Here is a 24,988-nt window from a genome sequence, read left to right as displayed (position 1 = left end):
TGTCATCTCTCACACGCCATCGCGTACACCGGAAGTAAACCAAGCCGACTAATCCATAGCTCTCGAAGCATGAGAACTCGAGGAGCACACGGACTCATCGAACGATGCCACATTTTTACCGCTAGACGTGAAAACAGCAAGATCTTGTCCCTAATCGTGACTTCAATCTTCGTCCCTATCTCGCCTCCTCGGTTATTTGAGACTAAATTGCATAGTTCGGGATCTTATTCGAGACAAGATGGATGTGGGCCAACTCTTTCGAGAAAAATTTTTGCCATTTGAGGGTCATTTGAAATTTTCCCCAAATGTCAAGCGGGTTTGAACTTAAGCGGTGTTAGCGAGAGAAAGAGCCTCACTCATCACTCATCGCTCATCACCGACGGTGAACGAATCAACAACACTCGACAATGGACGTCCCCAAGGATCAAATCTCAACTCTCCTCGACCATGGCCTCTCCATCTCCGCTCAATTCCTCGTAACATCTCTCTTTCTCTCTCTATCTCTGCTTTTGCTTCTGCTTCCTTTGTTTGCTGGTCCCTTGGCTAACGTTGCCCAGCTGGGTTGGACCTCGATCAGGGCTCGTTTCTGGTCTCTTCCTCCTCCGCCAATGCCGAAGCCAACCCCCACATCAAAGCCGAGAACCTGGTCTGACCTTGACCCTTCATTTTGCCCTCTCTCCCTTTCTTTAGCTGTTCTTCAAGGGCACCTTTCAGTGGGTTCTTGTTGTTTTCCCTTGTGGGGTTCATTCGAATGCGAACTGAGCTTTGCCTTTTTTCTTCTTCTCCTTTTTCCTGCTGCAGGTGCTGCTCGGCGATGCCTTGCTTCGCGAGAAAGAGTATCGCCGAGCGATGGTAAGCGTCTCGGTATCATTGGGTTGGAACTTAGTGTTTCTATGTGATTTTGGGTTGGTTTTGTATTTATTGGAATCCGTGTCTAGATTCGTGTAGCCGGGTTTTGAGTGTAGTAGAATCGGAGAACAATTGCTAGTGCGTTATGTGCGGGTGGAATGTTTGTACTCTCTGTATCGAGCTCCTTCAAGTTTATGCTGTGTACATGTTGTGGCATTGCATTGGTATTTGGTGGTTCATGGTTTTTTGTATTGGCATCTGTAGTTAGTTTCGCATATTTGTTATATTCCCTATACTCTGTGGGGTTGTTTAGCCGTTTTGGGTTTATTCTGTAAAATGTGTCTTTGGCAGCATATGTACAAACAAGCCTTGCAGTACAATAGGATTATTCCAAAACAAACTTCAGCGAGTACCAGAAGTTCGTTGTCCACGTCGAATAGGTCGTCTTCTCCGAATTCTTTCAATGTATCTGCAGTTAATGAAAATGAGGTTAGATCAGTTCACTTTGTTGAAGACTCTTTTTCCCGTAAAATAATAATTTTATGTTGTTTCCTGGTGTATCTAACGAAATATTCTGTTTATATTTTGCCTCTTGCCTTTTTTGATTTACATGATAGGTGAAATTCAAGATTGCATCTTGTCACTCTTCACTGAATGAGAATAAAGCCGCCCTTCTCGAGGTTCTTCTTCATTCCTTTCAATCCTCTCTGCTATTACTAGTTGTGGCAAATACGTTCCTTATGGTGTGTTAGATTTATAAACAGTTGGCTTTTTTGGTAAAGTTTCCCTTTGCTAATCGGGGCTTCTGATCTTTCTTTCTCTTTATATCATGTGACTAACTTTTGTCACTGCTATAACAGTTGGAAGGGATTCCAAGCAAAGCGAGAACTTTGCAAATGAATTTACTCATGGGAAAGCTCTATAGGAACTCACGGCACAGTCGTGCTGCTATTGCTTGTTATAGAGAGTGTTTGAGGTAGGTTTGTTCAGACACTAACCTCCCACTGCAGTTGGAATCTGTGCTTTTGAATTGCATCAGTTGTTCGGTCCTAGACGTGTATCTTTGTCTTGTTTCATCCTTGATCTGCATATTAAGTCATTCCGTCCTATAAGCCATAGTCAATTATTAGGAAATGAAAGTTAGATCGCTGGCCAAAACTTACGCCTAAATTAAAAAATTAAAACCACAACAAGCACACTTAACTGGTGTACCATTGTTGAGCAATTCCAATACCCTAAAACAAGCTTTTGCTTATAAAATGAGTCTAACACGAGAGTGGAGTGATGCTCGCACCACATGGCCTTGAATATCAACATGGATTGCAGGTTTCGGGAGATATGATCAGCTGGAGTGTCTCCTCAGACAGCTTGTAATAAACATTCAGAAAGCAATTATATTGCAAACCGTTGTTACTCTACGCATATTTTCACTGTTTTTGGGTATTATGTTGTCTATCCAAAGTAGACTATTTGCTAAATTAGCCAAGCAGCTTATTGCAGGATTTAATTGCTGTCAGGGTTACCGTTAAATGCTTTGAGCTCTTTAAATTCATATTTATTTTCTTTTGATTTGTGTTACAGAAACTGCTTTTACGTTATGGAGGCTATTATAGCTTTGGCTGAGCTGGGAGTTACTCCGAAGAATATTATCTCTTTGATTCCGCAGGTATCTGATACAAGGGAAAGTTGCAGTTGTTTTTCACTTCATTGATTGTCCAAGTTTCTTGATCTTGTCTAAATCGTTACATCTATCCGTATGAAGTCATTCAGAAAAAAGTGACTTGGCTTCTGGTCCCATCCATACTTGTCCATCTAGTTATATGTTGCTGTGTTATAATTATTATCGATCTTCTCATCTCTATTTGGATTGCAAAACCATGAGAAGTGCATTACTGTGTGAGCAGGTAGACAGATCTCTTTAGAAACTAAATTTGCTCCTGCTTTTCCTTTAGGCAAACGTTTTATTAGTTGGTAAAAATCCAAGTCAATAGGCCATTATTGACAGATCTCTTCAGCAATGAGTAAGCATTAGTTTAGTTGCTATCCTGTTGTTAATTGTTATGCAAACTGATTGCATTGTAATTTGTTGCTCCGAGTATTTTCTCAATTGCTGATTATTCATTTAGAATAAGTGGAGATTTTGTTTACTAAATCCTAGGCCTTCTCCTTTTGTCCATGAACTTCAGACTCCAAATAGAGGCAACAGGGGTTCATATGATCATCTTGATTCAGCACGGTGGCTGCAAGTAAGTTTGAAATAAATTGGAGGTGACTTCATCTTGTCATAAGTCAATAAATTTGTTTCTACAGAAGAAAGTCGATAAACCAGTTAGCCAATGGGCAAATGGCTTAGTGGGTTGCTGTGGGGATAGGACAGATGAGCGGTTCAAAATTTTTCTGAAAATAAGAGAGTTTATACATAGGTTACGGGCTTTTGTTCATCTTTCATTGTTCATAAGTTATCCTACTCTCCTGCACATGTCCTCCTTTAATTAGTTATATTGTACCAATGCCTTGCAATTGTTAGAAATCTGTGTGCTGACTAATAGATAAGTCAGTCTATAGTTACAACCAATGCTTTTCCAGTTAGTAGCTATGGGATACTATATAGTTGCAGGATTCCAAGCTTTGAGAAACATTCTTCTCATGTCTCGTCATGACAATACTGCTTATTATGCCAGAGATTTAGCAATAAATAGAGATGAGTATTGATGATCTGTATTTCTTTACAGCGTTATGTTGAGGCCCAGTGTTGTATTGCTTCAAATGACTACAAAGGTAATCTAATGCCTCTACCTTTGTACGTTTTCTAAGGATCAACTTTTTTGTATGCAAGAAATGGAAAGACTAATCCTGGAAAGGTTTTTGAGGGGGCATCGCCATTCATAAATTGTCATGCCCTTCACTGCTATTCTTCACCAATTGCCATTGTCATGTTGCGGATTAGGTCAATTTCAAGAAGAGAAAGGAAGAGATTAACGCTAAAATACTAACTTTTTTAATTATTTCATATTAGTTGGCTTTTTTTGTTCAGATGCATCCGAATCTGACCTTTTCTAGGTGCATAACAATAATGCGTGCGCTGATATGATGGATGACTATGCATATCTTGTTAGTGTAATTTGTTTGAGTGAGTATGTTAGTAACTGAAGGCATTATGTTTAACTTCAGAGACTATTTTTTGTCTGTTGGCAGGTGGTCTGGAGCTATATGCGGAGCTTTTGCAACAATTTCCTAACAACATACATATATTACTTGAAATGGCAAAGGTTAGAAAGATATATGATGATTCTAAGTTATCATACGTGCCTTGCATTTATAGTCTATACCAAATCAAGGAACAAGTTAAGCAGTAATAAGCAATGAGCACATAGACTACGCAAAAATTCATCTATGGATTCTCCACCCAAAGACAATTTGATCTGGTTCTCAGTTTGTCAGTTTGTAAATGCCTTTTATTGGTATACACCACCTTGAAGTATTTATATGTGCATGTTTTTGGAAGTTCAGACCTACCCTCCCAAATAGTTGCTCGCTTGAATTTGTGTATCTTCAGTTTAATGTGCCATTATGTGTGCCTAGGTAGTTGAGAAGTGAGTGCATACTGATTAATTTTTGTTTCCATATGGACAAATGTGTGAAGGTTGAAGCTATTATTGGGAAAAATGACGAGGCTATAATGAATTTCGAAAAGGTTAGTATAGAGTTTTTTTGGAGGTCATATTGACCAAATATCATGCTTTATTTGATGGCATGAAGAGAGTGTCTGTATTGACAGGCTAGGTCAGTTGATCCGTACATCCTAACATACATGGATGAGTATGCGATGCTTCTCAAAATGAAATCTGATTACTCAAAGCTTGGCAAGTTGGTGCATGATTTATTGAATACCGACCCAACGAGGCCAGAAGTTTTTGTCGCTTTATCTGTGATGTGGGAAAGGAAAGATGACAAACGAGCCTTAAGTTATGCCGAGAAGGTAGTTTTTTATTACCTTTGGCTTTGGTTTAGTTGTCTGCTTTTATGGTTCTCACAATCTCTTCTTATCATGATCAGAGCATTCAACTTGATGAGAGACACATACCTGGCTATATAATGAAGGTAGACAGTAGTTTGGTGGAGGGGTATAAGCTTCTGGTATACATCATGATAGGTCATTGTTAAATATAATCATCATAAGTATTTCTTGTATGCTTTCAGGGAAACTTGTATTTGTCGATGGATAGGCTTGAAGCAGCTGTAATTGCCTTTAGAGGAGCACGAGAGTTGAGGGCTGATCTTCGTTCATATCAAGGTGTGTGTGGGAAACTACTTAAAATTTGTTGCAGCAGAGGTGTATATGTCTAATTCTTGACCGTCTAAGTGATTGGAAGCTTATCATCATTGCAGGTTTAGTTCGCTCCTATTTGGCGTGCTCAAAAGTTAAAGAAGCCCTTTATACGGCCAGGGAAGCAATGAAAGCGATGCCTCAATCCGCAAGGGCTCTAAAATTGGTGGGAGATGTCCATGCTAGTAATCCTGATGGTAGGGAGAAGGTATATAAGCTTTTACCAGATGGTTCTAGAATCTCCTTTTCTTTTAACCAAGTTGAAGAAGTCTCTGAATATCCTGGTCTGGTGATAGGCAAAAAAGTTCTACGAGTCAGCTCTTCGTCTCGAACCTGGTTACCTTGGAGCCGCATTAGCTTTGGCTGAACTGCACGTCAATGAGGGACGAAATGGAGATGCCGTCTCTCTTCTTGAGAGATATCTCAAGGACTGGGCAGATGACTCTCTTCATGTTAAGTTGGCCCAAGTTTTCTCTGCAACTAATATGCTGGAGGATGCGTTGGCCCATTATCAGGCTGCACTAAGGTTGTAATATAATTAAAGGCATAGGCTCGTAAAATTCTTGAAAATTCTTGATCCTGGCTTCACCGTGGTTCTACTAGATCCTTGCAAAAGAGGAACCAAAAAAGTTTGGAAAAGAAAAGAATAAAGAAAAGATCGAGTTCATGTCTTAATTGTTATATTCATGCTCTCTTCTAATCTACGATTCAGGATCAACTCGCAGAATGAAGCTGCGAAAAAAGGATTGGACCGCGTGGAGAAGCAGATGAAGGTGCGTCTTTAACTCTTGGTGATGGAATATCCTTCACTTATTCTCGCTTAAGTCGAGAGACCGGACCATTCACGTGATGTGAGGCATTGATCGAGTGTTAGTTTCTTTTAGGGAGTCGATCCAGATGCGCCTGACGAAGATGAAGAAAACGAGGTTGAGGATGCCGATGCAGATGTCGAGGAGACAGAGCTGCTATAGTGTAAAGCCTGACCAAGGTCTTGCTTCACATGTGGAAGGACAGCTTTGTGAAGGTTAGAACATCTGATTCTTTGAACAGGGCGTTTCTGATCCTTTTGGAGCCAGAAAATGGAGTTTCTTCCGCTTTTGCTTGGATAATCATGAGCAGTGTCGTGACAGATGGTACATATTTTTGAGTGAGGTCTATGCAGTGTGAATATTCGCAAAGGTCAGAAAAGCTGGCCGTATTCCCTGAATATGTGAATATGGTGTTGTTTATAGGCAGGTTTCCAGATATAGTGCAGCACGGCTTTCTGTTCGCCTCTGAATTTGATGGACGTCCATGTGCCATGCAAAACAGTTCTGTATACCATTCTACATTCGAGCCTTCCTGTGGTGGCTGTCTATTTTGCTTGTGACAACTTGACTTTATTTTAGCAGGTGATGCTTTGGCTGACTGCAACTTTATTCAAAATGATAATTTCGAAGATAGTTATTTTATGTTATTTCCACTAATGGCAATGATTAATTAATAGAATTTCGATGCCGACGGCCTCGAAATTTGAAAATATGCTGATTTTTCTTTTTGGCCAAAATGGTGTGTCATGTATGCACTTGAAAGAAGCAAGAATTGAGGTATCCGCGTAGATTTGGTAGGACGTGGAATCCACTTATGGTGCTGAAATAAGGAAAAATTTCAACGAAGGGTTTCAAATGGAGCCGTTTTCTCAAAAGAGTGCTTAGAATAGACCTTAAATAAGAGCTGAAGTGACTGACTTAGTTTTCGAACCCAAACCAGCTAGTTGGCCAAACCTTCAACATTGGCTTTTTCCAACATTTAGAGCAAGGGCAATTTGGTCCAAAATTTGCGACTGGGTTAAAAATGGGTAAAATCCTAAAAATCATGAATTCTGATTGAACGATGCGCATGAGGAACAGACCTCGACAGAGAGCCTCAACTGCCAGCGCATGCTGTGCTCCCCGTTCTGCTTAAATCCACCTGAATCGGTCCACGACCCTGCGAAGTCATTCGATGAAGTGTTAGAGAAGCTTATTAACTGCATAAGCAAATCTGGCCGCTGCTGAAACAAAAAGTAAACAAGAAGAGAACTAGGCCATTCCACACAACTTTGTAAGACTTTGAAGCCGACGACCAGAAGAACCCAACTTAAAAGGGGTTGAGAGTGCCAACATAAGTGAAAATGCAAGAGAGAGCCCATGGCAGTACAGAAACCAGAGCAATAGCATGGTTAAGACTTACAGATGCCGTTGACGAAAGAAGGATGAAGCTCTCCTGAAGAAACGGCCAAAAGATGAGTTCAGGTCGCACAACACTCGCGGAAACACAATTTCACAGAGAAGGAAGGAGAGAGTGCAATTGAAATTGGGACTTGAAGAACGCGAGGAGGCTGAGTCTCTCTTTGGATTTTGGCCATTCAATTTGTGGTTTTTGGTTTCTTAGGATCTTACCCATTTATTACCCATTTGCAAATTTTGAAAAAAAAATTACCCTTGCTCTAGCCACTGGTAAAAGCCAACTAGCGAAGATTTGGCCAACTAGTGAGTTTGGACCATCATTTAAGATTAACTCAGCTACTTCAGACCCTAATTTGAGATAATGTTAACTTTAGGCCCTCTTTTGAGAAAACAGCTCCACTTTAAATCCTTATTTAAAATTTTTCCTTGAAATAATGATAGTTAAAGGATCATATGACCATCGGCCAGGGGAAAAACAGCCATTTGGTTGAAATGTTGATAGTTTAAGGATCATATGACTTTGTGCATGGCGTAAGAGGGTTTTGACAACCCACTTCAATCGTGAACTGTGTCTCTCCAGTTTGAATTTCATGGTCATCACTCTCAAGTTAGTCCTATTGCTAAACTTTTTCAAGAACTAGTAAGCGTTCATACCCCCTTTAGCTCCTAATGAGTCGGGGCTGAACGAGGAATGGGCTGCTAAGCGGCCTAGTGGTAAGGGGATCAGGAGAGAGTGGGCGGCCCCAAGCATGATCCTCGGGAAAAGCATTCATATTGGCGGTGCGGCGAATATTGTAAAACCCTAAAAAAAAGTATAGAACTTAATTGGCAAAATTACAAAAATATTACTAAAAATTGTTAACGTTAGTGTCAGTCGTGCCACGTAGGACGATCTGTGTCTATGTTAGTGATATCCGGCCAAAATTGGCCGAATGGACTTATTTGGGTTAATTAGATTTATTGATACTTAAAGCTAACTATTGGATATACTGGACGTTGATCGGTATATTGTCTAGTTGCTTTCCATAGTTCATCGAAGTTGGCTTACTTTTCTAACAATGAGTCTAAACATCACCCAATTTTTTGATATTATTGACAAAGTAACAGCTGAAAATGAACAACATCAAGTCTTCTCTTAGTTATATATCTCATCAATCTTTGAAGCAATACCTGGACACTTAATTTTCTTTCATTATAACTTTTTGAAATCACTAGTAAATTGTTGATTTGCTAATACTCATTTTCCATCATTTTATACTATTAATTCATTTGTAGAATATGTGGTGTTGGGTTTTTGTGATGATGGATAACTCTTTTGTCGATAGTTTAGTACAAATTTAAAAAATGTAATGCGTTTTATGATAAGGGTCACCACTAATTATGCATTGATTCAAATATTTATTTATGTTGTATGGAAAATTGTACAATATGTTAAAATTACATTTTTTGTCTATAAAAACTAAGTAATGATGGTTTTTATACTTGCTAATACTTAATTTTGTTATTTTCAAATATTCGTTTCGTTTTTTCGTCAAATATGTACATCAATTAGAGATTTGTTATCAAAATATGGGGCTAATTTAAAAAAAAAAAAAAAAGGCACAAACTTTACCTTGAGTGACAATTCTGGCCCGAACATTTTTTTGTCTCAGTTAAAAAAATTACACCAACTTTTACTCCAATCCCAAATCTGATCTCGTGATGTAAAATTTTCAAATTGTTCGAGTCAGATTTGGAATTTAAGTAAAAGTTTGTGATTTTTTATTAGACAATAAAAAGTTCGGGTCAGAATTGTCACTCAAGGTAAAGTTTGTGCTTTTTTTTGGATTTAGGCCCAAAATATGTATAAGAACGAGAGATTTGCTAGGATTAGAGATTTTCTAAAGCAACCATCAAAAACAAATTACCAGTTAAAGCTCGCACGTGAGCATGCAAAGTAGCACAACCTCTCGCGAGCTTTAATCACTTATAAAAATAAATTGGACATAAAATTAATTGATAAAGTGGTGTAGTACATTGTAACTAAATAGTTAGATACACGGGTCATATTTAAGCACAGATTAGAACCTCGCCATGTCACTTTTAAATCAATATGGTATATTGGTTTTAGTATGTCCACAATTATTTAGATTTAAGCTTCACGTTCTCCATTATGTGTATATTGATTACTTAATAAACCTAAATACCTTGAAACCACCGTTAATAACATAATAAGGAGGAATAAAAAGAAATTATTAGTTGAACATTAATATTATCTTTCCATGACATCTTTTTACTTCATGACCAATCGTAAGTATTAAAAATCCTCAAAACTTGAGTATCCTACAATATCTTATTACGAAAGTATCACATGATGATTGAGTTCTTAAACTGTTATATGGTAATCAGAGAGAACTTTCCTTGCAATGAGAGAAATTAAATTTTTTTGTGAAGTTTACAACTTTAAAATTGTACAATAGTAATTCTAACGTCTAACTTTTAACTTGAAAATCAAATTATATAATATATAAACGGGGATTCCACGTCTCTTGTAGTCTTGTAATGCTAAGTACGTGATTAGGACACAACCAATTTCATAATTGTACCTAATAGTATCAACATCCGAAAATATAAACATATTATTTGGATAACACGAGTATTTAAACTTCCTTGCTTGACAAATCTTTCCGCATACATGCCAATTGTCTCGATGCAAGATTCCATCCATAGGGTGGCGGGTACACCTCCAAGGTTAATTTAAGAGAGAAAAATTGTGATTTCAATAGAAGATCTGCTGCATCCAAATCAAGCGCTTAACCACTTAGCTAATTTATTGAAAGTTAAAATCCACGTAATAAAACATGTATACAGTATGTAATAGATGCATTACATATTTATGATGTAATAACCTCTTTCGAGTTTCATAACTTAGGTGTGATAAAATATGTGCTTAATTTCATGAAAAGCATTCTCTCATAAGGTATTTTTTGCATTTTTAGAATGAGATTTTCTTATTATAGTTTAGGAATATTGTCCGATTAGTCTTAAATCTTTTATACAAATGTTAATTCAATCCCAAACTTTTCAAGTTTGCCAATTTAGTCCTAAATCTTTTTATGATTTGCCAATGTAGGCCTTCCAGCCAATTTTGGCTGACAATCGCTAATGTGGATACCAGTCGTCCTACGAGGCATGGAAAACGCTAGCGTAGACAATATTTGCAATTTTTTAAAAATTTTCTGATTTTTTTTTTTGCTTTTCTTTTCTTTCCATGTTTTTCTTTTTTTTTTTTTTTTTTTCTATTTCCCTCCGCTAGTCGTCGGGGCATTGGGGATGGCTGGCGACCTCCATTGGCCATAGGTGAGGGTCTCCCTCGTCAGATTTGACGAGGGTTTCCTCTCCACATCTGTGCAAGGGCGTCGCAAAGGGAAATAGGGAAAAAGAAAATAGAAAAAGAAAAGAAAAAAAGAAAAAATTCAGAAAATTTTGAAAAAATTGTAAAAATCATCCACATTAGCGTTGGTCGGTATCGGCCATGTCACATAGGACGGCCAGTATTGACTAGACCACCACGTCAGTGATTTCCAAACCAAAATCGACCAAAAGGATTATATTAGCAAATCATCAAGATTTATGACAAATTGATCAAATTTAAAAGTTTATGACTAAATTGGTATTAGTACATAAGTTTGGGATTTTTTTGTAATTATACCCAAACTTTTGGCCTAGCCAGTTTTCCAACTGTCTACCTTTTATATGGTTCATGGCCTGTGAAAATGGAGAAATTGTTCAATTAATTCTAAACATATTGTATATATGTCAATTTAGTCCAAGCCTTTGTGCGAATTTCCAATATAGTCATTCCGGTCAATTTTTACTGGAAATCGCTAACATGGCAGTGTGCATGTAAGACGGCCGACAATGACTACATTTGAATTTCGTGGAAAGGTTTAGGATTAAATTGGAAAAATTGAAAATTTAGGACTGAATTGGTATACGTACAATAGTTTTACGACGGATTCGGTAATTTTTCCATGTGAAAACTATCAGTTAGTCAATGAGAAAAGTACCAAAAAAGTCTTAAAACTATTACATTGGTACCAATTCAGTCGTAAACCTTTTAATTGGACCAATTTAGTCCTAAACCTTTTCACATTGATACCAAACTGTTCATCTAGCCAATTTAAGCCGGAAATTGCTAACGTGGACGTCGGGTGTCCTACATGGCACGACCGACGGACTACCGATGCTAACGTGAACATTTTTAATAATTTTAAAAAAAATTCCTTTTATTTTTTTCCTTCTCTTTCTTTTGGCCTATGGTTGGTGCTCGACCATGGTAGGCGACTGGCCACAGGCAAGGGTCGCCCTCACAACCTTTGCTAGGGCCGCCCTTGTGGCTAGGGGTGAGCATGGTCCGTGTGGGCAGTTCCCACCCTAGAACCGGGAACCGCCCACTAAGGACCGGTTCCGAAAAATTGGAATCATGGAACCGCCCGTTGGTTCCATGGATCCACTCGGGAACCAAATCGCCAGTCCAGTCCGATTCCCAGATGGGTCCATGGAACCGGTCCCACTAGCCAAGGACAGAAATATGGAGAAGGAGATGGAGAGTCGGAGATGGTGAGGTGAGCATCGACCGAGAAGAGTGAGAGAGTGAGAGTGAGCGTGAGGTGAAAGCGAAAGAAGGTATTTCTCGGCTCAATGTGAGGATGTGAGCGTCGAGCGAGTTAGGTTTAGTTTAAGAATTTGTGATTTTTCTTTTTAAAAAAAATATAAAATAAAAATATATTATATATTATATTATCGGTCCGATCCGGATGGGCGTGCGGGCTGTTCCACACCTGGAATCTGGAATCGGACCGGTACCCACCAGTTCCCAAAAATTGGAACCGGGAACAGGACCGGTTCCCTTAGGAACCACCGGTTTCGGTCCGGTTCTGAGCTATCCTAGGCGGTCCAGGCGGTTCCCGGTTCTTTTGCACACCCCTACTCGTGGCCTACGCGAGGGCCGCTTCGTTAGATCTGGTGAGGGCTGGACCCTCGCGGCCTGGGTGAGATTGTCCTCATCGAATCTGGCGAGGGGGTGAGGGCGACCCTCACCTGTGGTCGGTCACCGATTATGGGAAATAGGAAAAAATTTAAAAAATTAAAACATTATTAAAACGTTATTTAAAATGCCAACATTAGTGCTAGTCATCCGCCAACCAGGTCATATAGGACGGCCGGCGTCCACGTCAGCAAATTCCGATCTAAATTGGTCAGATGGACTAAATTGATACCAATGTGAAAATGTTTTTGAATAAACCGATCTAATTGAAAGGTTTATGACTGAATTTGTTCCAATGCGATAGAATTAAAACTCTTTTGGTACTTTTCCCATTAGTCAATCTACCTTCAGCACTATTGAAGTGGATAGTTATAATTTGAAAAGTTGACAGACTATCTAAATCAATGCAGATGGATATGGGTTGTGTATCAAAAAGGTTATGCAAGCTGTATACTTAAAATTTTTCCTTTCCTTAATTATATATATAAAAGATGTACGATATATAGCAAAACTGCGTCATTTTTATTATTCAATTCAAAAACAGGAGTCACCACAAAATGATACAAACCCCATATACGTTAGGGTTTTGTCCAACATTAACTATGACGAGCTCTCTTCATACATATGACAACACATCCGACTAGTATACCTATATTTCCAAAACTCGTGTACCAAAAACACACATTGTTTATTTATTCTTCTTTCTAAGTTGGCCGGATGAGGCTGTTGATGAAATCCTTTAAACCCATAATGCTCCGGCGCGCTTGAGCATAGGGATCAAGGACCTATTAAGATGGAGGCTCATCACCTCATTGGCTCCACCGACAAGCTGGCCGCCGATGAACACGGAGGGGACCGCCGGGCTGCATCCACGTCTCACGAGTGCCTGCTCGATCTCCTTGCCTCTCGGAATCTCGTCTAGCTCGTGGACTGTCGGGTTCACCCCGAAGTCGCAAAGAAGCGTCTTGATGGTGTGGCTCATGCAACACGAGTTCTTGCTAAAGATCACCACCGGCTTCTCCAAGATCATCCTTTCCACCAGATCCTCCATTGAGAAAAAGCTTCGAGATGTCGGGGACTCCAAGTATGTCGACTAAAGTAAATATCAGAGAGTGATAATAAGCTTTAAGAGAGAGAGAGCAAAGTGAGCTCTTGAAGGTTGGAATGTGATTTTCAGGTTTCTTGTGTTGTGTGGAGTGCTTGAGGCTTCATGAGGACATGCTTATATAGATGTTCCAAGGTGGGGTTTTGGATTTGCATGCGAGAGAGAGAGAGAGAGAGAGAGAGAGAGAGAGAGAGAGAGAGAGAGAGAGAGAGAGAGAGTTTTCCTTTAGATATTTGGCTATTTTCACAAGGATTCTCATGGAACTCTTGATCATTGCAACATAGATAAGGACTGCTGCATTTGCACTAGAGAACAGAAGCTGCATACAAAAGAATAAGATTCTTTCAATATGTAACATAGGCAACATGTCCTTTGTACGGCTTCACATTGTATCCACTATATCCTTAATTTTCTAATTTTCATGGCTTTTCATATTTGTATAAGTATCCTCCATTTTATGGGAAATTTTATTTTTAGGCCGAGTAATTCTTCGCTCTTTTAGCAATGAAACCCATCTCCCTCATTTACTTCTCAACACTAGCTAGGGTTTATAATTTGGAACTATTTACTAATCAATTCATGGATACCGAAAAGTATTTTATCCCTCATTTAAGTTTCTTTTTTTTTTTTGGCTCATTGTTGAAACAAGTTCTTTTCAACCATGGGAATTTTTCTTTGTGCATTTATCTTGGAGGCATCTGCTGAGTTGGAGAATGAAACTAGGGTTTATCCACTTGGGGACACCTCTCTCTCTCTCTCTCTCTCTCTCTGAAGATTCTCATTCTGTGTTCGAGAAAGAGAATTGAGAAAGACCCGGTGATCATGCGCAAGTATATATAGATGGAAAGAAGAAAAATGTCGTAAAAACAAGCACTCTTTTAGGACAAGAAAAGCAACCATATGACACCAGTCTCTGCCCTTCATCTTTTTCCCAAGCCTTTATGTCCTAATAAAGAACAAGATTCTGCCTAGTGCGTGAGTGACTTTAGGAAGTTGAAATGTGTGGCTTTGCCTTAACTTGAAGAGGTACAACTCATCATGAGATTGATAACTGCCTTGCATATGATCATGGTCAAACTTTGGAATCAATATGTTGGCTTAATTCTAATTACAGGAAAAATTATCCAAAAAGTTATAAACCTATTATATTTTTGCCAATTCAATTCTAACATTTTACATTTATGCCAATTCAATCCATCAGGCCAATTTTAGCCGTCTAGCCAACACTGACGTGGCAATTTTTTTGATATTTTAATATATTTTTTTCGATTTTATTTTATTTTTCCTTTTTTTTCTTTCTTTTTCAATTTTTTTTTTGCCCCTCTACCAAAGGCGAGGGCCGGCGAGACTTGTCCCCTTGTCTAGGCGAGGCTCGACCTCGCCCAGCCAAGGTGAGGCTGACCTCACCGTCGCTGGGTTCTCCCTCACCCAGCAACGGCAAGGTTGGCTTACCATGACCGGGCGAGCTTTGCCAAAGTCCGGCAAGGTCTTTGCCTCTGGCTGGTCCGGTGACGGGCCAGAGGGAAGAAGGGAAAAAAAAAGGAGAAAAAAAGGGAAAAGAGGGAAAATAATAAAAGAATAAAAAATTCAAAAAAAAATTTAAAAAATTGTCACGTTACCGTTAGCCAGACGGCAGGCACCGACTAGTGTCCACGTTAGCATCAGCAGGCCAAAATTGGCCGAATAGACTGAATTGGCACAAATGTTAAAAGGTTTGGGACTGAATTGGTAAAATTGAAAGGTTTATGACTATATTGGCAAAAATGAAATAAGTTTGGGACTTTTTGGACAATTTTCTCCCTATGTTACGGCGACCAATTCAATCATAAACCTTTCAATTGTGCAAATTTAGTTCTAAACACTTTTTGACGATTTGCCAATTTAGTTTTAAACCTGTTAATTGTGCAAATTTAATCTTAAATCTTTTAACGATTTAGCAACGTAATCCTTCTAGCTAACATTGAAATAATAGGTTTAGGACTGAATTGAAAAAATTTTCAAAGGTTTAGGAGTCAATTGATAAATTGAAAGGTTTAAGACTAAATTTGCACAATTGACAGGTTTAGGACTGAATTGGTCGTTATACAATAGGTTTAGGACTTTTTGAACAATTATTCCCTAATTACTAGTCTATTTAACCACTTTGAAAAGTCGAGGAATGGTTAAAGTTAAGTTTGAGGCAAGGCTTTCCCAAGACCTAGTTTACGCATAAGGAGCTCGAATAACTAATCATACCTCCATCTTTCAGCTTAATATTGTGGAGTTCGTCTGGCCAAACGCTCGTTTCGATGTTGTGTGAGTCTATAGCTAATTCGATTATTCATTTTTCATTTTCAGCCGACTCCTTATTTCGTCATCTACGTGCGATTTTTCAAGCAGGGAGTGCTAAAAGATTATATAGTTATCCTTACCAAAAAAAAAAGATTATATAGTTTTCTTCAAGGGCTAAGAGATCTACAGTTTAATTCCTTGTGCTTTTTTTTAAATTGTCTCCTAATTTTCTTTATCTTTTATGAGTATCGACTATTTTTCGACCCATGTGTACTTGAGTTATTCACTATCATACCTCATAACTATCGGGTTCTAGGGTTTAAAGCCTTCCCCATCCCATGAATACGTGAGACGTTTCTTCAAATATAAAATATATAATATTTCTCTAACAAATTGAACTGCCATAGCATTTGGTTGTGCACTCAACCTCATTATATTCCTATTATTTGCTCCAATTTACCTTAGGAGTCCTCCTATACTCATGCTACCAATTTCAATTAAAAATTAATTCACTAAACTTAGACCTGGTCGAGGGCATCACAAAACTCTTTTTTTGGATTAACAGTGCCTGATCATCTCGAAATAGACTAACTAGATGTCAATACTATGTCTTTGGCATAAAAAGTCCTCCCAAACTCTATCCCTAACAACAAATTCTAGATCGGATTCCCCTTTTAATTATATGATTAGGAAAAATGTTGGACATAGGGAATAAATTAACCATCGTGTTTGATCAGATAAGTCGGCTAAACAAGAAATTCACTTCAACTAGCTAGGTAAAGATTCCACAAATCCAAATAGATAACGAATATTAACCACGTTTAATCTGGTAAGAACTATTTACACGATAATTTATCCAATTATTTTTACCTTTTTTTCAATTGGTATTATTCTCGCGTGTCCCCGGTATTCTAGATTGCTTTTTTGGCCTTGCCAAATCAAAAGGCACGTCGATCCAAATCCGAAAGGCCACTTCACTTTCACAATTCGACTTTTCGTCAGTCGTCACCATTTCGAATCTTCTTGCCATTTTTTTAATGTGAATTTGTTTGAGTCTTTCAAGCTACCACGTATGTATGCCTGCAAAAACAGGCCACTCCACACTAAAATCTTAGGGCACAATATCTTCACAACCGACCCAATTGGTAGGCCAAGGGACATTTTGTACGTTCTTGTTCTTTTGGCCTTTTTTATAAATAAAAAAAAATGGGTCCTTCAATGTTTATTTTTATCTTATTAAGTGCTTTGGATTATTTGTGCAATTTGAGGCAATCCAAAGTCAAAAGTGAATCAATTGCGAAGAAAATATATTGAATTTACACGGTTCTATTGATGTGGCTAATTAAATTCATGAAAAAAAAAATTCGATGAGTTCGATCCAAATGAACGTGAAATAAGATGTTCTCTCATGACCTAATAATACTCTTCATCGGATCAGTATATCTTAATCGTGCCACTAAGATAAGCTTTCTTGACGTTTGATTTCAATTGATTTCATTCTCGCCATGTATACCTTAAGTAAATATTACGGAAGTCACCTAGATGAACAAATCCGGGTATATCATTAAATATAGAGATAATTATACAAATAGTCCATAAACCTTGGCCCAATGTGCAATGTTATCCATGAACTTTTAATTTGTTCAATATATTCCCTGAACTTTAGTCCAACATGCAGTGTCGTCCCCGAACCTTTAATTTATTCAATATGGTTCCTAAACTTTTGGTAAATGTTCAATCTAGTCCTCGAACTATATGAAAATATCCAATATTGTTCTTACATTATTTCATGCTCAGGAACAACATTGGACATTTTTCATATAATTTAGGGACTAAATTAAACATACTGAAGAAGAAACAAGTACATATTGAAGATCTTGAAGTGATAGCTCTCTTATCATCCTACTTTCATTTGGGAAATAGGAATATTGAGTCTAATATAGCGATATGCAGAGTTCATAAAGAATAAAATGGAGATTTGTACACTTTGCCTTTCGATTCCCTCCCCAGTTGTAGCAAAACACTTGAAATTAATAAAAAAAAATTGCCTCTTTTAATTATATTGCTTTGGCAAATAATTTGAAACATTTAACTTCGCTGATGTTATCTTCCTTTTGTTGGATTGGTATACCAGATCAAGTCGCGACCCGTTGAAATCGGAAAAACAGTGGGTTACAGACTCTCCATACAAAATTAGTGATGATTTTAGATGTCGTGACTGAGGGGGCTTCTATGATTCATCGGGACTGATTCCTCGCTTATAACACATTCTGATAACGTGCATTTTCTTGTAACACTTATTCAAATTACAAAGTGTCACGATACATAAAAGATTAAAGAATTTATAATCGATGGGAAACGTATTTGGTCCGACGACTGTTAATATCTCGAAAAATGGCTTCTCAGGGATTGTAGAAGCTCTTGCATGTTAGAGGATTAATATGTTTAGGTTGTTGGTGGATGCTTGCGAAGTTGGATTGGTAAGTGGGGTGGGTTAGTGCCTTGTTCTTGTTCGACATGACGTTTCTAATTATCCTTGATAATTGCCGGGTATGTGTTGGCTTTGAATGAAAATGCAAGCAAATTTCACTTAGTTAGTGATTGCCAAACCTTTAAATTTTTGCATGTTACAATTCTTTATATAGATATTACGGTAACATGCACGTGATTACAACAAAATTACGGCGGGAGATCTTGTCGCCGAAGAACCCTAGAAGTTCCTAGAGACACAAGCGTGCGCGAGTTGCAGAAAAGAACGTGAGCTTTCGTATCAGCCAGCAGCGGACAGTAAAAAGATAAAGAAGAATGCGGGGTCGGATCGTGGCATCACAGATGGGAGAGATTGCGACTTACAACTTGTTTCTTCTCCCTTTGCCTCGATATTCCCTCTCCTCCAGAGAGACGAAAGGGAAAGAGAGATCTCTTATCTTGGACAGAGACCGCACCACTTTTGCAGATGCCAGCAGATGGATAATCTCTCTCTTTCTCTCCGTGTGTGAAAACCCTAGAAAGATGACAAAGATGACATTTCAGAGAGCCATCACAAACAAAATATCAGAAGGGCCTTTGTTACTGTCGAATTGTTCCTCAAAACACAATGATAATTTAGGGGTAAAAAGCCTGTTGATCTGTTGAATATTCGTCCAGTCGACAGCCACCCCACCCCGTTTGTCAACCCCTTGTTAATTCCTCTGTCATTGGTTAACACGTGCATGATTGAAGAGAATTCTTCATCCCTCATCCTCGCCAAATGCTCATTGGTGGATGTTATCTTATATAGATTCAATGTCGGAGAGATATAAAGCTCATTACTTGCTTTCATTGTGGATGCCCTTTTTTTAAAAATAATTGTAGATATCTATTAATTAAGTGCGCCTTTGGACATTTAATAGTCAATTTTAGGTCTATTTTTTCGTGGGGCCTGCAAGAGAATTTCTCTGGTTTCGGGAATATATTTAACTAGGCGTTGCTCCGCGCTTTGCGCGAATTGTTTGATGAATTTATGATAAAAGATGATGCGTGGACACATTCAAGCAAAAAGACGACTTACTTATTGGCATATTATTAGATTATATTAATGAGAACTGGGGAAATTACAAAAAAATATCCTAAATTTATTGCACTTGTGCCAACTCAGCCGTAAACCTTTTGATTGTGCCCACTGAGTTCTAAACCTTTTGACAATATTGTGATTGAGCCTCGGCTGTGGCTGGTCGCTAGCCGTTGCCGAGGCCCGGTGACCGATGGAGGAAGGAGGAAAATGAAAAAGAAAGAAAATAAAAAATTATAAAAATTGAATTATAAAAAAATTATAAAAATTATCCACGTCAGTGCCGTCCGTAGCATGTAGGACGGCCAACGTCTACGTCAGCAATTTCGGCTAAAATTGGCTAGAATGACTAATTTGGCAAATTATCAGAAGGTTTATAACTGAATTGGCATAAGTGCAATATGTTTATGACTTTTTTAGTAATTTTTCCAATTATAATGTTAACTTAATATCAAGAATTTAGAGCAACTTAAATAAACAGATCAATAAACATGATATTGTGGCCTATAGTAGAAATAACTTATAAATATCTTCACAGTAAAGATAAAGATATTCTTAAACATAAGGAAGTGACTACTTAAATGAAGAAACTATCAAGAAACAAGATATTGATGGGACTAAACTTCCTCCATAAGTCAATGGACACATGTTTCACACAATTAGCATACCAGATTTGATTGAGCCACGTGCAATAACTTTGTGTACCAACGATTTGATTCCCATTTGATTGTGGAAGAGCGATAAGAAAACATAACGAACGAATTCTCGATGATGCTAGTGTCACTAAGAAGTAAGGAATTTTGGTTTATTAAGTGACATGTCATACTTCCAATGATTAATAAAAAATAAGTGGGACCCCAACACAAAGCATTTTCGTATGATTGAATACTCAACAAGAGTTTTAACACATGTTAAAGTACATCAAATTAGGTAAACCATATTATTCGCGTGCCTATATTGGTCTCCACAAAATTGAAAATAGAAAATGACACAAATAGTCCCTGAACTTTGGTCCAATTTGCAATGTCATTCCTAAACTTTTAATTTATTTAATGTGGTCAATGAACTTTAGTCCAATTTTTAATATGGTCCCGGAACTTTAAAACATTTTCATATAGTTTAGGGACTACATTAAACATTTTCCTATAGTTTAGGGACTATATTGAACAAATTAAAAGTTTAGACACAACATTACATCTTAGGCTAAAGTTCAGGACCACATTGCACAAATTAAAAGTTCATGACAATGTGCAAATTGGACCAAAATTCAGAATTCATTTATGCTACTATCCCTTCTGACTTAGCATTCTCAAAGGGTTGCTTAGGGGTTAAGCATGCATGTCTTCTTCGTAGAAAACTTAGTATTTGACAACCGCACTTGCGCATGAACCCGCATTTTGGAGTATAAATCAATGACGATTAGCCAGATGCTCAAAGAATATTTTGGAATGGAACCCGGACACCCTCACTCGAGCAATAAATAAACAAACTGGTAGATTTGGACATTGAGTGGAGTATGCATCACTTTTGCATTGCTTCAGTCCATCTAAATTAGCCCAACTAAAAAGACCAAGGCCCCTTCATGCAGCAGGTCAATCATAAATCTTGCCTTCTCTTTAGACATGACCATATGAGTCTCGTACCTACCACGGATCTCTCCTCCTTATTCACCTCTATGTATATACACACGATGTTTTAGTTGTGACGAAACTCACGCACAATTAGAAAAGTAACTCGTCATTTTTTTTTCTTAGGGCATATCAATGCATTAATTAGTAACTCGAGTGGTAGAACAACTGTAACCGTGTTCATTTTGTGGGGAAGTTACACTACTTTAGGCGTTGTACACATTTGCCCCCAAACTTTCAACTGTCACATAATATCTCCTGAAATTTAATTTTATTTCAGCTATTAAACCTCCTTTATTATTTTTTTGTTAAAATGTGCAATACACATGACTTTTAATGGGTAAATATAGTTTCATCTCATTTTTTACGGAAATCTTTTCTTTACCTTGAATTGCTACAAAAATTGAAAAAAATATAGAAAATGAGAGCAAAATGTATCAAGTAAATGTTAGTTCTAGAAAAATAAAGTATTGATATAATATTAAACAAAAAAATGTTAAAATTTGATAAATATAGCTGCTTTAATAGCTATGAATGATAAAATAATTAACAGAAAATGAATAAAAAGGAAAAATGCCTCTATAGCAAAAAGGTACAATGAAAAAAGAATGGTTACTCATTATAGGGTTAATTAGTGTAATAAGTGATTGATAAATAACTATATTAAAAAAATTATTAAAAAAACGGTGTCCTCAAGTCATAAAAGGAAATGATCAATCAAAATCTAAGGTGATACTTTTAAAAAAAATTTGTTAATCAATCAATTTGCATTAATTAACCATTTAAAAACACATAATGGATATCCAATTTTTGTAATTTTCCCTTTTTGTTACTAAGGGATTTTTCCTTTTTACACAATTGTGTTTCTTTTTTATTAAAATACCTTATTAGGTCTCAAATATATTCATCAAATATTAAATATTTTATATTTTAATATTATAAGTGATAATTTTTTCTCATATTAATATTTTAGTAAATATATTTTCTCCATTTTTCTTTATTTTTTATTTTTTTATATAAATCAATGGTAAAAGAGAGATTTCCTTAAAAGAGTTAAAAGTTTGGGGACAAACGTCTACTACCCCCAAAGTTGGGGAGTGTTTTGAGTAATTCCCATATTTTACTGAAAAGTTAAATCCAAGAATTTATGAATCAATTAGGATATACTAATTACTCTAAACCAAATCAATCTTCGATCGGTGCTTCTCTAATACAACTCACATGCGCGCTCAACCCTATTAGTGGTCCAAGGCTATAATCATGTGTGGTGAGTCGAGGAATGACCTCTCAGAAAGCGGTAAAATTACCAAAATAGTCATAAACCTCTTACAATTATATCAATTCAGTTATAAGCCTTTTTTGTGTCAATTCAAATTTAAACATTTTGTATTTGTGCCGTTTCAATCCATCTAGCCAATTTTGGCCAATCAATGCTGACATGGACGCTGTCTGGCCAATGCTGATATGGCAATTTTTTTATTTTTTTTGAATTTTTTATTTTCTTTTTCCCTTTTTTTTTCTTTCCTTTCCCTTCATCTTCAACCTCTAGCTGGTTCGGCGATCGAGCCGGCGACCAACCAGAGGCGGGGGCCGGCAAGGTCGGCCCCGCCAGCTACTAGTGGGACTCGCCCTCGCCCAACCATCGACAAGCCGACACTAGTGGTTGGCCAAGGGTGAGCCTCATGAGCGACGGCGAGGACGAGCCTCATCATGGCTGGACGACTCATCGGCGGCGGCGATGGGGAGATCGGAACGGAGTTCGGAAAAGTCGAGGCCTTCGGCGCCGTTGTCCTTGCTCATGATGGACGGCACTCACCCTTGCCTAGCCACTGGCATCAACCTCACCCAGCCATGGCGAGGCTCGTCCTTGCCGTCACTTGCGAGGTCGAGCCTCGCTAGGGACGAACGAGGCTCACCCTTGCCAACACCTAGCGGGCCCGACCTTGCCATCTCTCACCTCTGGCCAGTCGCTCGACTGACGACTTGCTAGAGATTGAAGATGAAGGGAAAGAAAAGAAAAAAAATAGAAAAGAAAAAGAAAAAGAAAAAGAAAATAAATAAAAATTCAAAATTATAAAAATATATATATTAAAAAATTATCACGTTAGCATTGGCCGGATGGCTAGCGTCCATCTTAGCGCCAGTCAGCCAAAATTGGTTGGATGGACTGAAACGGCACAAATGCAAAAGTTTAGGACTTAATTGACACAAAAAAAAGGTTTAGTACTAAATTGGCATAATTGTAATAGGTTTAGGACTGTTTTTGTAATTTTCCTCTCAGAAAGCATATGCAAAGTGATAGATAAGTAAAAATTCCAATCTAGAACGTCGTGTTGCTGGAAGGGACTTCAATCCAAATGTAATCCAATAAGGAAACTGAAGGGTGGAACCTTAAATAAAGTAAAAGACTTATCCCTAGAAGTCATCATCTTCTAGAGCTCTTGACAATCCCCTCCGGAAAGAATTCTCTTCGTCCTAATGCAGGGTACCCAAGTAAAAGTTCCTACATAAAGTATTGCGGCACACCCTTTCAAATGCATGGTCGAGATTTATCTCGAAAGCTAAGTTTCTCGACGAAAGAAGTGAAGGGTCCTTTTCTTGCTTGGCGAAGCAAGTTAACATCATCATCCAGACGATGCCACCCCCTTTGGCTCCAAGCCTTATCCAAAGTTGACATTCCCAAATCTATCCCACGCCCTCTCTTCTGCTCTATCAAAGAACTTTGGCACTCCCAAAAGAAAGAAAACAACATTCTCTTCCAACTGCAATTCCGTACAATGCTAATTATTCACACATTTTGCACCCCTATTAACGAAAACCCACTTTCGGCAAATTGTCGTGCCTCTCGCGTCCCACAGATTATCGTCAATTCCATGAACAATCCCGGAATAAATGTCGCCAAGAGATCGAGGGGTGTTCTCGGGAATCGCATCAAATATCTCGAAAGAACCTTCGCCTTTCTCATCACCATCACCACCATCTTCTTCTCTTCTCTTCACTCCTCTCCTCTCCTCTCCTTTCCTTTTGTCCTCCACTTCGCTTTTAATATTCAATATCAAGCCAATATCTGAAGATGCTCCCCTCCTTCAGTATATATAAAGGTCCATGACACGCAATGTTATTGCATCACAACTCGATTGCACAACATCAAACCTCCATAAGTAAAACAGAGAGGTCCCAAACCCTAACCGATCTTCTTTGTAGAGTACTCGTCGTTTTTCTCTGTCTTTTCGACAACTTCATTTTGCTACATTCGAAAGAAAATCTACCCAGAAACGACCCCCCCCCCCCCCCCCTCCCTCTCTCTCAAATCCTAGCTAGTTAAAAGTAGCTCGAAAAGGCTAACTCAAGATACCATTTGATTAGAGACATGGATAGGGTGTCGAGGCTGGCGTCGCAGAAGGCGGTGGTGATATTCAGCAAGAGCTCGTGCTGCATGTGCCATGCGATCAAGAGGCTGTTCTACGATCAGGGGGTGAGCCCTGCGGTCCACGAGCTCGACGAGGACCCACGGGGCAAGGAGGTGGAGAGGGCGCTGATCAGGCTCGGGTGCAACCCTGCGGTTCCCGCGGTCTTCATCGGAGGGAAGTTCGTCGGGTCCGCCAATGCCGTCATGACACTTCAGCTCAATGGCTCGCTGAAGAAGATGCTCATGGAAGCTGGAGCTTTGTGGCTCTAGCGAGAGAAGCCGGTGACATGCTGCCACCCAAAACATAAAGTTTGCTAATAGCTTGGAAAATAAGCTTAACAATCATAGCTCAACACTCGTATGCGTATTATCAATATATGTAAGTCCCTTGCATGTGCGGCTTTTAGTGGATGAAAACAGATTCCTAGAAATGCGGAAAGACGGAAACAAATTCCTAAACGACATAAAACTCGAACTAACGAGTATCGCCCAAAAAATCGTATACGAAAACGTGCACCCGTATAAACTTGAATCACCGATCGTTAAAGTACATCACCAATAGGGACGTACCTTGTTTCTCACGGATTAAATGTTCCTTTTGCAACGTCGAGAG

The 24,988-nt window shown here is 38.3% G+C and overlaps 3 protein-coding genes across 5 annotated transcripts; 2 read left to right on the top strand and 1 right to left on the bottom strand.

Annotated features, from left to right (window-relative positions):
- Positions 1-238: 238 nt before the first annotated feature.
- LOC115691400 (anaphase-promoting complex subunit 7) lies at positions 239-6,632 on the top strand. Of its 3 annotated transcripts, none has more exons than XR_008815219.1 (19): positions 239-476; positions 578-646; positions 802-852; positions 1,201-1,338; positions 1,467-1,529; positions 1,710-1,825; positions 2,431-2,515; positions 3,036-3,095; positions 3,582-3,627; positions 4,045-4,118; positions 4,493-4,543; positions 4,628-4,828; positions 4,906-4,950; positions 5,050-5,143; positions 5,239-5,384; positions 5,473-5,702; positions 5,889-5,949; positions 6,061-6,200; positions 6,409-6,632. XR_008815219.1 is itself a non-coding variant. In XM_030618016.2 (18 exons), the coding sequence occupies exons 1-18, from the start codon at positions 408-410 to the stop codon at positions 6,145-6,147; spliced, it is 1,686 nt and encodes a 561-aa protein (XP_030473876.1). In that variant the 5' UTR covers positions 240-407; the 3' UTR covers positions 6,148-6,632. The 3 variants fall into 3 exon arrangements, 1 of the variants encoding a protein (XP_030473876.1); XR_008815218.1 differs by having other exon boundaries at positions 240-476; positions 6,413-6,632; XM_030618016.2 differs by having other exon boundaries at positions 240-476; positions 6,061-6,632.
- Positions 6,633-12,865: 6,233 nt separating this feature from the next.
- Positions 12,866-13,621, bottom strand: LOC115691395 (monothiol glutaredoxin-S2-like). Its single transcript, XM_030618012.2, has one exon. It carries the CDS (start codon positions 13,461-13,463, stop codon positions 13,152-13,154), a length of 312 nt encoding a protein of 103 aa, XP_030473872.1. The 5' UTR covers positions 13,464-13,621; the 3' UTR covers positions 12,866-13,151.
- Positions 13,622-24,077: 10,456 nt separating this feature from the next.
- On the top strand, positions 24,078-24,768 carry LOC115691396 (monothiol glutaredoxin-S10-like). The gene has a single exon (XM_030618013.2). It carries the CDS (start codon positions 24,337-24,339, stop codon positions 24,643-24,645), a length of 309 nt encoding a protein of 102 aa, XP_030473873.1. The 5' UTR covers positions 24,078-24,336; the 3' UTR covers positions 24,646-24,768.
- Positions 24,769-24,988: the final 220 nt, after the last annotated feature.

Source organism: Syzygium oleosum, unplaced genomic scaffold, assembly GCF_021117445.2.
Source record: "Syzygium oleosum isolate NSW1041296 unplaced genomic scaffold, Sole_v2.1 Sole_v2.43, whole genome shotgun sequence".
NCBI classification, from domain to species: Eukaryota; Viridiplantae; Streptophyta; class Magnoliopsida; order Myrtales; family Myrtaceae; genus Syzygium; species Syzygium oleosum.
Note: the sequence above shows the minus strand (reverse complement) of the source record. Positions and strands in the feature narration are given on the sequence as shown.

What these genes read in the sequence shown, in the direction of transcription:
- LOC115691400 (XM_030618016.2), top strand. Translation starts at nt 408, where the DNA reads ATGGACGTCCCCAAGGATCAAATCTCAACTCTCCTCGACCATGGCCTC. An exon ending in CTGCAGTTAATGAAAATGAG is followed by an intron (nt 1,339 to 1,466) that starts GTTAGATCAGTT and finishes TTTACATGATAG; the next exon opens with GTGAAATTCAAGATTGCATC. An exon ending in TGTTATAGAGAGTGTTTGAG is followed by an intron (nt 1,826 to 2,430) that starts GTAGGTTTGTTC and finishes TTTGTGTTACAG; the next exon opens with AAACTGCTTTTACGTTATGG.
- LOC115691395 (XM_030618012.2), bottom strand. Translation starts at nt 13,463, where the DNA reads ATGGAGGATCTGGTGGAAAGGATGATCTTGGAGAAGCCGGTGGTGATC.
- LOC115691396 (XM_030618013.2), top strand. Translation starts at nt 24,337, where the DNA reads ATGGATAGGGTGTCGAGGCTGGCGTCGCAGAAGGCGGTGGTGATATTC.